General features: G+C 45.7%; 1 protein-coding gene across 5 annotated transcripts in view; it reads left to right on the forward strand.

Annotated features, from left to right (window-relative positions):
• The window catches only part of STIMATE (STIM activating enhancer), a 70,150-nt gene that overhangs the window by 48,415 nt on the left and 5,226 nt on the right, over positions 1 to 16,509 (forward strand). For 4 of the 5 annotated variants that reach the window (XR_013162737.1, XR_013162738.1, XR_013162736.1 and 1 more), the window contains exons 2-7: positions 847 to 895; positions 4,095 to 4,190; positions 7,672 to 7,793; positions 12,007 to 12,119; positions 13,165 to 13,242; positions 14,034 to 14,183. Coding sequence is in view for 2 of the 5 variants with exons in the window: in XM_077129008.1 (XP_076985123.1) it covers positions 847 to 895; positions 4,095 to 4,190; positions 7,672 to 7,793; positions 12,007 to 12,119; positions 13,165 to 13,242; positions 14,034 to 14,183 (608 nt within the window). In the remaining 3 variants the exon portion in view is untranslated. The remainder of the gene's footprint in view (positions 1 to 846; positions 896 to 4,094; positions 4,191 to 7,671; positions 7,794 to 12,006; positions 12,120 to 13,164; positions 13,243 to 14,033; positions 14,184 to 16,509) is intronic. The other variant, XM_077129009.1, reaches the window with a different exon arrangement.

Genomic DNA, 16,509 nt, shown 5'->3' on the forward strand with positions numbered 1-16,509 from the left:
CCTCTTAACCTGGCATTCAAGACCCTCCCTCGTTTGGTCCCTGCTCAATGTGTCACTCCTGCTACCTGCTGTTCCTTTATCTCAAATTTTATACTAAAATCACATCGAGTTATACCAAACACACTTGGCCAGGTTTGGTCCCTGCACCTGTGCTTGTGGTGTCTTCTCTGCCCAAAGTGCATCTTCTCTCCCCTCCCCAGTCCACTTGCCAAACGTCTACCCATCTTTCAGGACCTGGTTTGAACACCTCCCATCTGTGGAGCTTCTCCTGCCCTCAGGCAGGCAGTGTTGGTCATGCTTCCCTTGTGCCTTTATTCTACCTCAGACTTACCATTTCTCTAGCAGTTATCACACTATCTGGTTGTGTGTCTGCCCCTGCTAGAGAGTTGACTTTCACCTTTGTATTCTCAGGCCCTGGCTTGGAGTTGACACTCAGTGAATGTGTGGGTAGCTGGCTGACTGGATAGATGGATGGATTTGTCCTTGGAGAGAGCATATCCTCAGGTTTAAAGTATAGTCCACTTTACTGTTCCCAGTAATTGTATGAGACAACCTTATCACAAGAAAGAAGAAAAATTAAAATCTCCACCTGCTGTAAGGAGTCATTTTTCTCAAGAGTTCCTACTGGTCATCAACAGTGTGGGGCCTCTGGGATCTTCACAGGGCTGGGGTATATTATCACATGCTAAAAAGGAAAGACCATGTGAATTTCACCTCAATTTACAAAGAGGAGAGAGAGAAGACCTTAACTTCATATTGTTAACATGGGTACCAATAACCCATCTGTTAATGTGCATTTTGCTTTGTGTCTTTAGAAAGCTACTGAATGTTCTTCTTTTCTTTCAGTGAAACGCTTCAGAGAACCAAAGCATGAACGACGGCCATGGAGGATATGGTATGTATTTTAGCATTAACTCATTCCTAGATGCTTTTGTCTAATTTTAAGTTGTTGTGTGTATGATTTCTTTTGTTTTGGGGGAGGAGATTAATAGGGAATGGAAAGTGATCAATTATACATGGCATAAAGTGTCTGGAATCCCTTAGTTGAGTTAATTATCAGTAACTATGTATAACATAAAAGCATTTCCATGTCTACGAATAACATTATTTTATAGACACTGCTGAGGGATTAGATATTGAGTAACGCATATAGACAAAATTAACTTGAAAGACTCCTAAATTGTCTGGAGTAAGTCACTTAATAAGACCAATGCAGGCAATTTTTCATCCAGAGCTGAATTGGATGTCTGGTTCCCTAGTTGGGCCCCGAAACTATGGCTTGCCCTGAAGGGCCGTGTTATCTGAAATATGTTCAGCATATTATTATTATCAGCACCCTGTCCTGATAGAGACAGGGACAGACAGACTGAGGAAACTGTCTTCTGTCTCATGCTCAGTGGGATACATTTGCTCGTTGAGTGGCATGTTGAGTGGAATTACCACCCTCATATTTTTTTCTCGTTCTCTTGCTCTCACTTTTATTTTTGGTGGCAGAGCTCATACAGTTGAATTATGTTCTTAGGTAGAGTACCCATTAAGTGCAACTCCACACATATGCACTATACTTCCTTCCCTCATTATCTGGATAACTTTTGAGCCCTACCTTTATTTTATTATCATGCTGCTGTCCTATTTTAGAAGATGAACAAAAATACAAATTTATTAGTCCCTGCTGCAGGCTCTTTCGACTGTGTCTCTGTGTTGTTAAATTATGTTTAAATCTTGGGATCCTATAGTCTGTTTGCTTAAGCAAAAAATAATCCATATGTGGAGATTAGTCATATGTAATTGTCCTCTCTCCAGAACTAGTCTTTCTCTGACTTAAATGAGCCTGCAATGGCAGTTTTTCTTTCTTAAGAATGAGGATAAAGCTTCGAAAGTAGGTTCCAAAGACAAAACTATAAATAAATTTTAAAAATCACCTGGAAGGAGACAGCCTGCTCCTCAGGAAACACTGTGTCCACAAGAAGCTGCCTTTTGGGGGCTGCCTTAGGCCTGCACCTGCCCTAAAAAAATAACCATTCTCTCCTCCAGAGAAAATTCCAATAAATCACTGTGATAAAGATCCCTTTATAAAACTCTAAGCATATGCTTTATTGATCCAAAATACCCTACTGCCAGTCGTTGATGATTCTTCTTTTCCTCCAATCCATTTCTCTCAAATCTGGGTATTTAGAATGTGGGATTCCCACTTCAGGGCTGCAGGGAATTTGGTGAAGACCTAGCTTTGGGGCTCTCTGAGCTCTGTGCACATTGTCCTTTAGTGACCCCTACATTCCAGTAATTTTAGGAAATGATTTTCAAGCCTTGGTCACAGGTTTGGTCTGGATAATCTCTAAGGATCGTTCCAATCCTAAGAGTTGGTAGCTGCTGTCCCATGCCTGGACTCCCCATCTACTTACCCCCATGAGTAGCCTGGCTCAACTCTCTAGCTGCCTCACTGGGAGAGCAGAGACACAGCCATGATCAAAAAGTTCCGCAGTCACAAACTCACAAGTTGTCTTCAGGTGTCCATGGCAGAGGGGAAACTAAATGCACACACCCTTATCACCACTTGCTCCCGTCATGTGGACAGTGGGTGACAGGGTATCACGAAGGTTAACAACTTTGTTATTGTCTTTTTTGAAACTCCTGCTAACCCCCGGGTTAGATAACTACTGCCCAGAGGCCAGCAAACTACTGTCCAGGGGCCAAATCTGGCCACCATTTGTTTTTATAAATAAAGTGTTATTAGAATGATACTGCCTAGGGCTGCTTTTGCACTGAAACAACAAAGCCTAAAATATTTACTGTCTGGCCCTTTACAGAAAAAGTTTGTCTACCTCTGATCTAGACCATTGCTTGAATGGTAGCAGCTGACAGTTGTCTAGCATTTCAACTGCTGTATTGAACTTCTGCATTCTGTAATAATCTTGCACATAGCTCGTTGTGAGCGAAGCACAACAGGAACTCTTTAAAAACAGAGGCACCCCTTGATCTTGGGGTTTGGCCCTATGAAGTGTATTCCTGCTAAGTATAAGTAGGCTAAGCCTACTTATAATGATGCTTAGAATAACCCCTAGAGAACCTCTTTTGTTGCTCAGATGTGGCCTCTCTCTCAAATCCAACTCAGTAGGTGAACTCACTGCCCCTCCCCCCTTTACGTGGGACATGACTCCCAGGAATGAGCTGGGAACTGGCATCATGGGATTAAGAAAGCTCTCTTGACCAAAATGGAGAAGAGAGAAATGAGACAAAATAAAGTTTCAGTGGCTGAGAGATTTCAAATACAGTCAAGAGGTTATCCTGGAAGTTATTCTTATGTATTATATAGATATCCCTTTTTAGTTTTTAGTGTATTAGACTAGTTAGAAAGAAATACCTGAAATTGTTGAAATGAATTCCAGTAGCCTTGATTCTTGAAGACGGTTGTGTAACTATATAGCTTTTACAGTATGACCGTGTGCTTATGAAAACCTTCTGACTTACACTCCTTTGATTCACCAATGGACAGATGAATAAAAAATAAGGACAAAAAAATAATAATAATACGAGTGGATAAGGGGTAAAGAAAAAATTGTGTAGATTGCAATACTAGTGGTCACTGAGAGGGAGGGTTAGCGGGCATAGGATGGGATGTATGGGGTTTGTCTTTTTATTTCTTTTTCTTGAGTGATGCATATGTTCTAAAAATGGTTGTGGTGATGAATACACAACTATGTGATGATATTATGAACCACTGATTGTATACTTTGGATGGACTGTATGGTACATGAAGATACCTCAATACGAATATTTTTTAAAAAAACAGGCACCTTGAACTTCATCACAAAGGTGTGGCTGAGCGTTTTGAAGTAACAAAAAATGAAAAAATTAAACGCATATTTTAAATATCATTAACCAGCAGTCTTTTAGGAATTCCAAATGAAGTGTTAATACAGGTTTTGAAGTGTAACTGAAATACCAAGCCTGAGTTAGTACTGACTGTCCCAGGAAGAGGTGGCTAGTAATTGGAAACTGGGAGCATTTTCCATTTTCAGATTTCTCAGTTTTCCCCAAATAAGATACTACCCTCCTGTTGGAGTGATAACGAGTGATTGTTCTGTTTTGTACAGGTTTTTAGACACTTCCAAACAAGCCATAGGAATGCTGTTCATCCACTTTGCAAATGTATACTTAGCAGATCTCACCGAGGAGGACCCTTGTTCACTGTAAGTGCCCCACATTTGAGTGCAAACATTGTGTTCCTACTGAGAATGGAGGCTGGCTTTGCTTTGTGCTGCCATTCATGCTTCCTCTGGCTTGGGGAGGGAGTGAATCCGTTTCTCTTCTCAGCTGCTCTGAGAGGTCATCCTGTGACTGCTGCCCATGAGCTCAAATACACAGCTGTCAGTTGGCTCTTAGGGCTTTGCAGTTTCCTGCTAACCAACCTAAGCTCTCTAGAACCTGGCAGATGAGATAATGTTCTGAAGGGAGTGTTGTGGTATCAACCACTCAGGGTCAGAACCATTGTTGATTGTTGTGGACTTCTTTGACCTGAAGGCTCTGGGCTATTCCACCTTGTCCATGTGGTCAGCCTTCCACCTAGCCCCCAGAGCAGTCTGTGTGAAATTGAAATCAGATTGGGCCATGACATGCTGGCCCCCTTGCTGACAGCACTCGGATGGCTCCTTTCTTAGCAAAATGAGTGGAAAGGAGACTTGCCTGCCTCTTTCTGGGTCCATCTCCCAACCTTACTGGCTCCAATTCAGTGCTCCAGCCTCTCTGGGATACTTCTGCTGCTTCCCAACCCCACTGCCTATTTTCTGTCTTTGCTCACTCTGCCCTCTGCCAGGAATGTCCCCCAGCACTGCCCTGTTGTCCCTTTGAAGGAGAGCCTCAGTGTGTATTTCAGATCATTTGGACTAGAAGATACTTTTTTACTTCTCTTTCTGTGACAGTTTGCTCTTTTGAGATTTAGTCCAGGCCCAGATTTCAGAAGAAAGATAAGAAGTCTCCCTCCCCAGGGTCTTTCCTCAGGTTGTAATAGATCTGGATAAATTGTGATCTGTTTGGATGTTGGGAGTATAGCCCCAAAGTGGGGGACTGGAAGGCTGTTCTCCCATAGGTGAGGTGCATAGGAAACGGCCTTGTCCCTTGCACCCTTGAGCCCAGCAGCAAACTCTTGCTGTCCTGTTGAATCATCTTGATGTTATTGTCTGAGATAGGCTGAAGGCTAACAGCCATCTGCTGACCAAGGATGCACCTGGGTTAGAAACTTAATTCCTGATGCAGACTTGGCCACACCACTTTCCCTTGCAGCACCTCTGTGGCCCATTTACAAAAAGGGCATTGACAAACTGGGTCACAGCTAGCATGGAGAAAGGGCTGGAAAATGCATCACTGTTTAAAAATCTCAGGTGCTCAGCATAGATGAGAAAAGGCCCAAGATGGAGCTTAGTTTAGTGAAAAGAATGCTCGACTAAGAGGCCAGACTGTAGGAAGAAAGCTTAACTTCTCCAAGCCTCAGTTTCCTCATTCGTCCTGTGTGCCCTGCCAGCTTCATGGGATTACTGTGAAAGTTTCACAAGATGATGAATATATGTGCTCATTGGAAATCATAGAGGCATTTATCAGAGAAGGCATTAATAGTTCAGTTGGAGGGTTGTTACCATCCAAACTGAGGAAACACAGGAGAAGTCCAACAGTTGCTTAAAGAGCTTTTGGGTAGGAGATTAAGCAGGGCATATAGGCATTGCCCTGAAGAGTGGAGATGCCCCAGGCTTGTGGAGGATGAGTGCCAAGCCGGCATCCATTCAGGTGCTCTGTCCTTGACTTGCCCTGTGACTTTTTCCGGGAATCTGCACACCTCAAAAGAAAGTAGATTCTACCTCAGGGAGAAGAGGAACTTACAGACATGAGAATGAGCTGCTTCCTGTGGCTGTTGGGGTCCCCTGTGCTGGGAAGGCTGCTTTCAGGGGGAATTGAGCTTTTGTGGTGTCCAGGGTCCTGTGATCCTGAGAAACTATGATTCTAGTGAGACATTTGTATAGCGATTACTCCATGCCAGGTATTATTCTAAGATTTTAAATATAGAGACTCATTAAATCCTCACAGCAGGTCTGTGATAGAGATATTCTGATTATTCCCATTTTACAGTTGGCACCAAGAGTTTATGCAACTCAGCTCAGGAATGATGGAGCTGAGATTTGAACCCAGGCAGTCTGACTCCAGGGCCCAGTTGATGCTCCGCTGTCTGCCAGGCTTACTGAACTAGGTTGAAATTCTGAGTATAGATTATAGAACTTTCTGTCTTTATCGTCAAGACCTATAATTTGGTAAGCTCAGTAAATGTTTGGTGAGGGAATGAATGAACGAAGGCATGTGTATACACTCAGGTATTTTTGTTATTTTCAGGATGGGCCTCAGGTGTAGGAATTCACATGCGAGAACCTTTTGAAACCAGCTAGATTTAAGTGTTTGAGAGCCTGGTAACCCACAGCCAGAGCTCAATGTGAATTTGAGAAGCTATTTTTGAAGCAGTTGATGTTTCTACCATCTCTGGTCTGAGAGGGACCCCTTGTGATTTTAAAGAGGAAGGACAGGCAGGAAGAAATGCTGTCCCACCCTCTCTCCACCCTGGTTTCCAGAGCTGCTCCAGGACCCTGGCAGGGCCACAAATAGAATGGAGCTGCTTCCTCAGGCAAGGCTTGGGGTGGGAAGCTATGGCTCTGCATAAAATGTTGCAAGCCTCAGCAACCAGAAAGCTCACAACTAGTCTTGTCCTGGAGTTTATCTGGAGAGATTTCTGAGCCGCTAGAGCTGGTGTCCTAAGGTCCGGGGCCCGGAGAGGGAAGCTGTTCTGGTGTCCTCGAGAAAGCTCCCACTCCTCGTGCTCCCAGGGTGTGCTTCAACAACTTCTGGTACTTAGCAGGTTTCTGGGTGCAGGGCAGAAAACTGCCTGAGGGAAAGTGGACAAGGGGGCGTTCCTTAGGAAGGGAAAAGAAGGTTGTGTGCCACACAGAAGGAACTGGATCTTTAAAGAGCCCATGGTCAATGTGGGCCTCCTATTTGGACCCCGCTTTCCTTCAGTCCATTTTCTTGCTTTTTCCAGTGAAGAGTAAAGCTCTCTAGTTAAAATTTGACTCGGTGGCAGCCTCTGAGGCTGTAGGGATGATTGAGGCCCATGTGGCCCTGCCCTCTTTGCTCAAAGAAAGCCAGGACTGCTCCCCTGACCTTCACTGTGCAAGCAGCACTTTTACAGCTGGGATGGACCATCAAGGAACGGACCGAATGATTGAGCAAAATTTTCTTTTACTCTTTTAAATGAAGTTTTTCTGTTAATTTCCTTGGCTGTTCCCAGGTCCTCTGTCTTCTGTAGAATCTTCACTTGCTGGAACACTTGACAGGAACTTCCTCCACCCCTCCTTCAAGTGTGAACCCCCTGAAGGGCAGTGAGCACACTGGTGTGGGGAGACTTTAGGTGAGGGACCCTGCAAGTAAGAGCTGCAGCTTCTTGCATAGGCCAATTTGAGTCTACTTGGCCCCAAGAACAAGGCAAAATAAGATGCTGTGTTGTCAGCGTGTCTCCAGCGTCTACCTACATTGGCCTTGACCCCTGACCCTCCTAACCACTACACTGATGGCCTAACTCGGTGGCATTTGCTCCCTGGATAACTCTACCTGACTGTGTCATGCGCCCCCTCTATGTAGGTACCTCATCAATTTCCTTCTGGACGCTACTGTGGGCATGCTGCTCATCTACGTGGGCGTGCGAGCTGTCAGCGTCTTGGTGGAGTGGCAGCAGTGGGAGGCCCTGCGTTTTGGTGAATATGGTAATGTACTGTGGATATTAGTCGGGGCTGTGGTAGAATCTGTCTGGAAGGGGCTCTGCTCCTTGCCTCATGCAGCCAGCCAGGCAAATGGAGTTCTGAAGAAGGTTTGGGAGCTGGTGGGAGTACAAGGCAACCAGTTTCTGGGGTCTGATCACCATCCTCCCAAAAGAGTCATAGTGCCACATGTCTGAGGCATGCAGGGGTCACTTCACTGTTCAAGCTTCCTGTGTAGCAGGAAAGGTAGCAGAAGCCAGGAGACCCTAGATGCAGAAAAAGCCTCTTCTAGCACAGGGCAGTGGCAGTCCCATCTGCAGGAGCACAAGGCCACCTCACTCCACTAGGCTTCCCCAGAGCTCACACCACTTGCCCAGCACTTTTGAGAGAGTTAAGTGGCCCTCAGTTTGGGAGGTGCCCAACAGGGCAGGGCCAAGCACTGCCCCTCTTTCTGTGCATGTCTGTGCTTGTCCTGTCACTGGGCCATTCCACTGCAGAGAGGGGCTGGCAGGTCAGGACTGGAGGAAGGGATGAATTCTGGGTTGGAAGCTGCCTTTGTGGCTGGCTACAAACACAGTTGCAGTGCCTTTTCCTTTGTCCTCCCTTCGGAATGGCTGGATGTGGGCCTGACAGAGGCTGGCTGTGAGAGGTACCTTCTTCAGCTCTTGCTGCCCTCTGGGGCTCACCTGATTCAGGACAGAGGGCTAAGGGATAATGTCAGCTCTTCCCCACCTTCACAGCCAGCCAGTGCTGTCTGTTGATGTGAAGCAGGGATCTCCTCTTGTCAATGGGGGCAACATCAATGGAGTATTTGCCATGAAAGGGGCACACAGGACAAGACGGAAGGAATATGGGTGGGATTCTGGATCCCCACTTCCTTTTCTTGGCCATTCCTCCCAAAGAGCTTATGGCTCAGGGCCACTCATGCCTGGGTAGCTGAATACTCGTAGGAAATTGACATTTTAAAAGGGGAGCCTGTGCATGGAGCCGCTGTGAGTGGCTTGGATATTTCTAGAAATCTTAAGTAATTGTTTGTCTCCATTGAGTGGAGATGAGCTCAGGTGAGGGCTTTTCTTAGTCCTCTTACTCAATGCCCATGAGTCACTGCCTTAAGATAGTGTCCGACACTCAGCATGTGCCTTCTGTGGCTCCAGGAAGGCCTCTGAGAAGCCCAGAGCCATTGATCCCTCAGTTTGGAGGACTGCAGTGGGCCACAGCTCACATGGGTCAACACAGCATTATCCTCATGTGTAGAATAGGCAGAGAAGCTAAGTGACACAGGAAACTCACTTGACCAGTGTGTGGTTGGGGGTGTCTCATGTCCACTGCACCAGGATACCTAATGCCTCCCACCTCCTCCAAGAAGACAGCTCATAACTACCTCTTTGCTCATAACTACTTCTGGAAAGTAGGGTTCTCCTTAGAGTGACTGTAACTGAGCAGTACTAAGTAGATCCACCTATAGCCAGTTATAGCCACCTGTGACCTGGGATGGAGGTCAGGTCTGGTCCTGATTGATATACCAGGTATCATGATACTACTTGTTCCCAAATATGTTATATGTTTTGTCTGCATCCCAAGATTAGATCAAAAGGAAGAAGGCAGTGGGTTTTTATTTTTTCTGCCTCCATTCTACCCTTCTCTACCCACTTGGCCTGCCTCAGCCTCTGGGATCAGTCTTCAAGCCAGAGTGTGTTTTGCTGCTTTAACAAAGTGCTACAAACGTAGTGCTTTAAACAATTTAAATGTATTATTTTACAGTTCTATATTCAGAAATCTGATGTGGGTCTTACTGGCTGAAAATCAAGGTATTAGCAGGTCTTTGTTCCTTTTTGGTGGCTCTAAAGGAGAACGCATTTCTTTGAACCTGTCCAGCTAGAATACCTTGACTTATGTATGACCTCCGTACTCTGTCTTCAAAGCCAGCAGTAGTGGGTCAAGTTTTTCTCAGATGGTGTCACTTGGACTCTCTCTTCTGTTTCCTCTGGTGAATGAAGAAGGGCCTGTTTTCTAGGTAGCTTCCTTTGTTACTAGGAGAGAAGGCATGAACTTGCTAAAAAGTACATGGACTTGGGGAATAAACGAGACAGCCTTTAGAAAGCCGCTTTTTCCTGTGCAGATGTCCTGATAACAAGGTCTGCTTTGCATGGCCCCGGCGTCTGTGGGCTTCGCCCTCCACGCCTGTCCAAATGCTCCTCTGGAAGCCTTTCTGGGCATAGCTGTGTTCCCTCCTTTTGGCCCCCATCCCTGCAGTTTATCCTGAGGGAATAATAATTCAGCAAAAACGACACCCATGTCCCTGAGGCTGTCCAGTGCAGTAGACAGCTAGCACCCAGTGGGAGGGCCTGGTGTGGCTGTCCTTGAAAAGCGAGGCCATGGGGAACGTCTGATAGACTTGAGACAGAAATCAGAAAACAAATACCCATTCCAACTGTGGCAATGCCTGATATGGATGCAGAAAAAGAAATGATGTATTAGAGTGGGATTGTGGATGATTTTTTTCCCCAAAGTGTTTGAATTTTCTTGTTATAGCATCTAAATGATAAAAGAGGCAGCTCAACTCATCTGTGGAGCAGAAACTCAGCAGTTTGGGGGCAGCAAAAGGAAGGAAAAACATTTTCCTCTTAGTCACTTAAAACTTAAGAGAAAATGAAGTAAGTGTCCTCTGAGCAACTAGACTTTCTTTTAATATTAAATAAGCATTTTTACTTGTTCTGTTGACTTTAAACATGCCAGTTCAGATTCAAAGAATTTCTTAGTAGCACTTTTCATCTGACTGTCCACAATCTTACTTAACATTTTTAAACAATTATTTTCATCTGTTGTTTTTGAGAGCTTATCAAAATGATTATAAAACTCCATTAAAATCCAGCTAGGAGGGATTATACTTCTGAATTTTCTTTTTCCCTCCCTCAAATATCCCTTATCCCAGAAGTAGAAGTAGATAAGAAGACACTAGGAGAGGCCACTGATGTCTTTCTGTATGCTTTCTGCCATACTTCTAGGGTTTTTTTCCAGAAAAGGAAAAGGCCTCATGTTTTGTCCATTACAGCTGCACAAAGGCATTCACTTGTGCTTCTGCTGTGCACAGTTGGCAGGCAGAGCCAAGGGCCTCCCATACAGATGCCTGGGGATTGCTACATAGGCGATAGAAATGAATGAGAAGCTAGAGATTTATGTTGCGGACAAACTCTTCTCACAGCCTGAATTAGAGTCTTTGCCTCCCCTAAAATTTTACACACACACACACACACACACACACATATGCCCATTTATATCCAGCTGTGGCCAGGCAGCCCTCCCAGAGCTTCCAGGGCCCACCCTCATCCCCACTCTCCACTGGGTATGGCTCCCCTGGGTCCACGTTTTGGGTTCTGCCTGTCACTTAAGATGGTGACCATTGCTTACAGGGGCCGGGCCTCTGCTCTTCATCAAGTCCCTTTTGAAGCATTTTTGAAGGAACTCCAGGGCCTGAGTGACCCCCAACTTGGACTGTTGGATCCCTCTGTTCTCAAGCATGATGACTGATAGAATCACAGATTGACCTTTGTCAGATCCCAGGACATGATCCATCACTCCTGCCTCTTTGCCTTGAAGTCTTCTCTTCCTTGTCTCCGTCCAGGGTATTTTGGCCTGACCTGTACTAAACAGTCAGAATATCATTTCTTCCAAGTCAGATTTCTGCTCTCAGAGCTGAGGGCAGCAGAAGCGCCCAGGAGAAGGGGAATAAGGGGTAGAAGGCAGAAAGGTAGGGGGTGAACAAAGAGGCTGATTGCTGCCTTCATGACTCAGACGCGTCATACTGCTCTCGGAGGGAGGAAAGCTGGATGGCACCACCGTCACTGGAAAAATCAATAGTGGGTAATAATAGCAGTCTTGCTTAGTCCAGCTTCTGCTGCCAGCAGAGCAAAAAAACCCCAGCTTTCTGAGCTCCTACAATGGGCACTCATTAACTTTAGTACTTTTTAATTAAATCTCAGATTCTCTTGAAAGAAAGGCTACTCTGGTAACTCCAAATTAGGAACCCTCCGGCTGAGTTTATTTAAAACAGCTGGGTTTGTCTGTGAGGGATGAAGTGATTCTTAACACTTATGAAGCTCATTAAGGGCTCAAAAAGCCAGGGTTCTGATGTGTGGGTGGGGGTGTGAGGGCTCATTAGGAGCCGTGGGGGCTTGGGCCTGGGACCCTTGTGTGACCACGTGTCTGCCTGTCTCCGCAGGAGACCCGCTGCAGTGCGGAGCCTGGGTCGGACAGTGTGCTCTTTACATTGTGATCATGATTTTTGAAAAATCCGTCGTCTTCATTGTCCTCCTGATACTTCAGTGGAAAAAGGTTTGCCTCTCTCCCCTGCCCTAAGCTAAACAAGACTGTGCGTCCCTCACTTCCCACATCCCCAACTGCCACCCTGTTGGAAAACCAAATTTATTGTTTTTTTCACCTCCATGAAGGCACCCTAAATTTGATCTTCTGTGGCAGCTACTTGCCATTCTTTTACCTAGCATCCATCCACTTCATTTGTGTGTATGGGTACTCTAAATGAAGCCATAGGATAGATACAGCAAGTAAAAATATGTTCCCAACCTTCAAGCTGCTTAGGGGCCAATATTAGGTTTCAGGCATTGCAGCCGTAAATACTCTTTACACTTAAAAATGTCCTTCTTACATACCTTTCTGGTTTCATGATTTAAGCAAGCTGTTTGGTATGCCAGTCACCAGCCTTAGTCTTTGACCACACTGTGTTCTATGCTGATGCCCTTGCAAGCCCACAGCTTTCTTCTGGCTCCAGCCTCTGCTCACTGACCCCAGTGTTGGGCAGAAAGCCTTCACTGCTCATTTTTAGGATCAGTCTGTGGGAAACCAGCCCAAGAGACTTAAGGAGCAAGTGGCTCAGATCCTGGCCTCCCTTTGGTTTTATTTGTGGCTGCCTTTGTTTTGTTGTTTAAGAAAATAACCCAAGCATTGTCGGAGCTGTTGTCCTTTGGAGGTAGTTGGGGTGTCAGAGAGTGGTCTGGTGCCTCCTTGCCAACATCTGTAATGAGCATCCACTTACCTTAACCACTCCAGCTTCCTGAAGTCCACACTCTACCCTGAGGGCTTCAGGCTACCCTCTATTCTACTGGGAGCCAGGTAGAGATTGCTTTGCTTTGGTGTGACAGTTATAAGCCCTGCTATACTTGATAAGTCTACATGGAGGGAAAAGCTACTCGAGTACTAACTGCTCAGAGTCATCTCCAAGGGAGTCCTTTGTGTGTGGCCCCGGGCTTTCCCATCAGCGACAGAGTCTAAGCTAAGCCCCCCTCGCTCCAGGCCTGAAGGGTGATTTCAGGCCCTTCCCACTGGTCCCTCTCCGCCTCACTGAGTCTGCTTCTCTTTACAGGTGGCCCTGTTGAATCCCATTGAAAACCCAGACCTGAAACTGGCCATCGTCATGCTGATCGTCCCCTTCTTTGTCAATGTTAGTGCCATGTTACATATTTTACCCCTGCCTTCCAGGGTTCCTTTTCAAAGTTCTCAGTCTGACAGAGAAAACTCAACATCTAATCCTCTGGTCCTTCTTAAAACTGTCTGTGTGACTGTTGGCCACCCCCTCCCATGCACCAGCCCCACCCCCCAGAGCTGGAAATAGCAGATCCTCTACCCCAAGGCCCCTCTCTAAGATGAGGGTCCTGGGAACTTTGTCCCCTCCCAGCCAGGAAGAACCCTATCCCTTGTGCAGTACTTCTAGATCAAGATCATTATGAATTCTTCCCAGGTATTTATTCCTGACCACAGATTGCAAAGAGAAATTCATAAGCACATTGGCTAGTAATTAGGAAATAGGGAGAAGAAATGGTAAAAGAATCTAGGTAAACAGATGACAGCGGTATATGCCAGCCCCCACAAGAAGTTTCCAGAGGGAGGAGCCTGGACCAGGTGTCCTTGGTCCCAGTTCCCACTCTGCCACCTGCAGGGCTAAGGGCCGAGGTAGGCTGCTCCATCAGGTACCCACACCAAGAACCCCTCAGGGCAGCAGGGCCAGCATTGCCTCGCCCTTCTGTATAGAAGAAAGCGGAAACAAAGAGAATAGAGATGAGTGTCTTTCTTAGCTTCTGAGGGATGGCAGGAGCACTGAGGGAGATTTTCTTGCCATAGTTCTGAACTTTGTGGTCTGAAATGGGGTAGGAGGTTGGGGCTGAGCTGCTCTGCTATGCTCTGCTCTGCTGAATGGCTTACCCCAGAGTAACCTATGCTTTTTCCTTCCCACAGGCTTTGATGTTTTGGGTAGTCGACAATTTCCTCATGAGAAAGGGGAAGACGAAAGCTAAACTAGAAGAAAGGGGAGCGAACCAGGACTCAAGGAATGGAAGCAAGGTGCGCTATCGAAGGGCCGCCTCCCATGAGGAGTCCGAGTCTGAGGTAGGGTCTCTGACTTTCTCTAAGTCCGCGGTGGGACTGGTGGCCCAGGAGGTCTCTGGTCGCATGTTTGCATATGGGCTTCTCTTGTGCTGAGTCCCCTTTCAGCCAGGGGAAGGGAGGGGTGGCTGAGCCAAAGAAGGCACAGGTCGTAGACGGCTCCCATCCAGCTGGCAGCAGAGCCAGGCCAGGCCTTCCAGGGACCCGTTTCCACAGTCCCGTGAGCCTTCCTAGGGCAGGAAGGTAGAGTGTCTGGGAGGCTTGCTTGCCTCTGACAGTCCCTCCCTCAGTGGAGACAGACAGGAAAGGGAGGCGCTGTCTTGATCCCAGGACAAGTGGCAGGGATCCTCAGGGGCCTATAATTGACCTCTCAGCATTAAGGGATTTGAATCCTGCCCACCACTAAAGAGCAAGAGAAGTGGCAGCTGAGCTAAGCAAGCTGGAAAAATGTAGGAGTAGCGGGACCTCCTAGGAGGAACCTCACTCCCCTTCTTTTCAAGTCTCCTAAGTTGTAAGCTCCCATGATGTACTGAGCCTAATCCTTCCCCCAAGAGGCCTTTGAACTCATGGATGAAGTGAAGGTAAATGTATAAGCATTTCATTATAACATTCTGCAATAGGTTCTGAAATTGAGGCGTAACCAAAACACCACAAAGGCGAGAGGTCAGACTGATTTAACTCCCACGAGCATCCCAGAGAGAGTTTTTTTTTTTTTTAATATTTTTGTTGATAAAAGAACACACAAACATTCCATACACAGTGTACAATCAGTGGCACACAATATCATCATGTAGTTGTGTATTCATCTCAATGATCATTATTTTGAACATTTACATTACTCCAGAAAAAGAGAGAAAAAAGAAAAACTTGTAAATACCATATGCCTCACCCTTCCTTCTCATTGACTACTAGTATTTCCATCTACTCAATTTGTTCCCCCTATTTGTTTATTCTTTATCCATAAGTTTTACTCATCTGTCCATACCCTAGATAAAAGGAGCATCAGACACAAGGTTTTCGCAATCACATAGTCACATTGTGTGCTCTATCATTATACAATCTTCTTCAAGAAACAAGACTACTAGAACACAGCTCTACAGTTTCAGGTACTTCCCTCCAGGCACTCCAACACACCATGAAGTAAAAAGGGATATCTATATAATGTATAAGAATAACCTCTAGGATAACCTCTCGACTCTGTTTGAAATCTCTCAACCACTGACACTTTAGTTTGTCTCATTTCTCTCTTCCCCCTTTGGGTCAAGAAAGTTTTCTCAATCCCTTGATGCCAGGTCCTGGTTCTTCCCAGGATTTCTGTTCCACGTTGCCAGGGAGATTTACACCCCTGGGAATCATGTCCCATATAGAAGAGAGGGCAGTGAGTTTGGCTTAGAGAGAAAGGCCACATTTGAGCAATAAAAGAGGTTCTTTGGGGGTGCCTCTTAGGCCTAATTTTAAGTAGGCTTAGCCTATCCTTTGCAGGAATAAGTTTTATAGGGCAAACCCCAAGATCAAAGGCTTGGTCTATTGATTTGGCTGTCCCCACTGCTTTCTAGAATGTTAGAAATTCTCCAAATGGGAAAGTTGAATATTGCCCCCTTCCTCTCCATACCCCCAAGGGACTTTGCAAATACTTCTTTATTCACTGTCCAGATCACTCTGGGATTTATCGGGACATCATACTAACCTGGACAAACCAACAAAATCTCATGCCCTATTCAAGATTCCATGTACTTATGGTGTTAACTAAACTGACCATACAAGTTAAATTAAGAAATGCACTACCCAAAATGTAAATTTTGCACCAAATAAACATCTCTCCCTTTAGTCTCATACAGAAATTGAAGTGTTAAAACATGAACAATATCATCCTTTACCCAGTGTTCTGATATACTTTAGTCCTATCCAGATTAGCTTCATTCATGTCCAGACAAAGTTTTGAAGCTGAAATGGAGCATTTTAAAAGCTTGAAAGATGAATAGAAGAGTAGGAGAGAGGGTAAACCCATATCTTCTCTTTGGGTGTGTCCCAAGAAGCTGGTTCAGGGCCTGTCATGTTGGAAGAGTGCAGAGAATGTTAAGTGAATGACAGTACTATGGGCAGAAACAATGGCTTATGAAGAGTTGTAGTCATATAGTTTGGCATCAGAGTAATTGTGTGACACTTGTGGCCAGAACAGCGGGCATTCCAGAGTGTGAGACAGAATGGCAAGAGAGGAGATTCAGGAGAAGGTCTGAGCTAGCTGGGCAAGGTGCTTCATGATCAGTCTGTGGTATTGGGATGGGCTTCTGCAGACAAAGGGAGCTAATAAGAGGGTTTAATTGAGACG

This window comes from Tamandua tetradactyla, chromosome 15, assembly GCF_023851605.1.
Source record: "Tamandua tetradactyla isolate mTamTet1 chromosome 15, mTamTet1.pri, whole genome shotgun sequence".
Classification (NCBI taxonomy): Eukaryota; Metazoa; Chordata; class Mammalia; order Pilosa; family Myrmecophagidae; genus Tamandua; species Tamandua tetradactyla.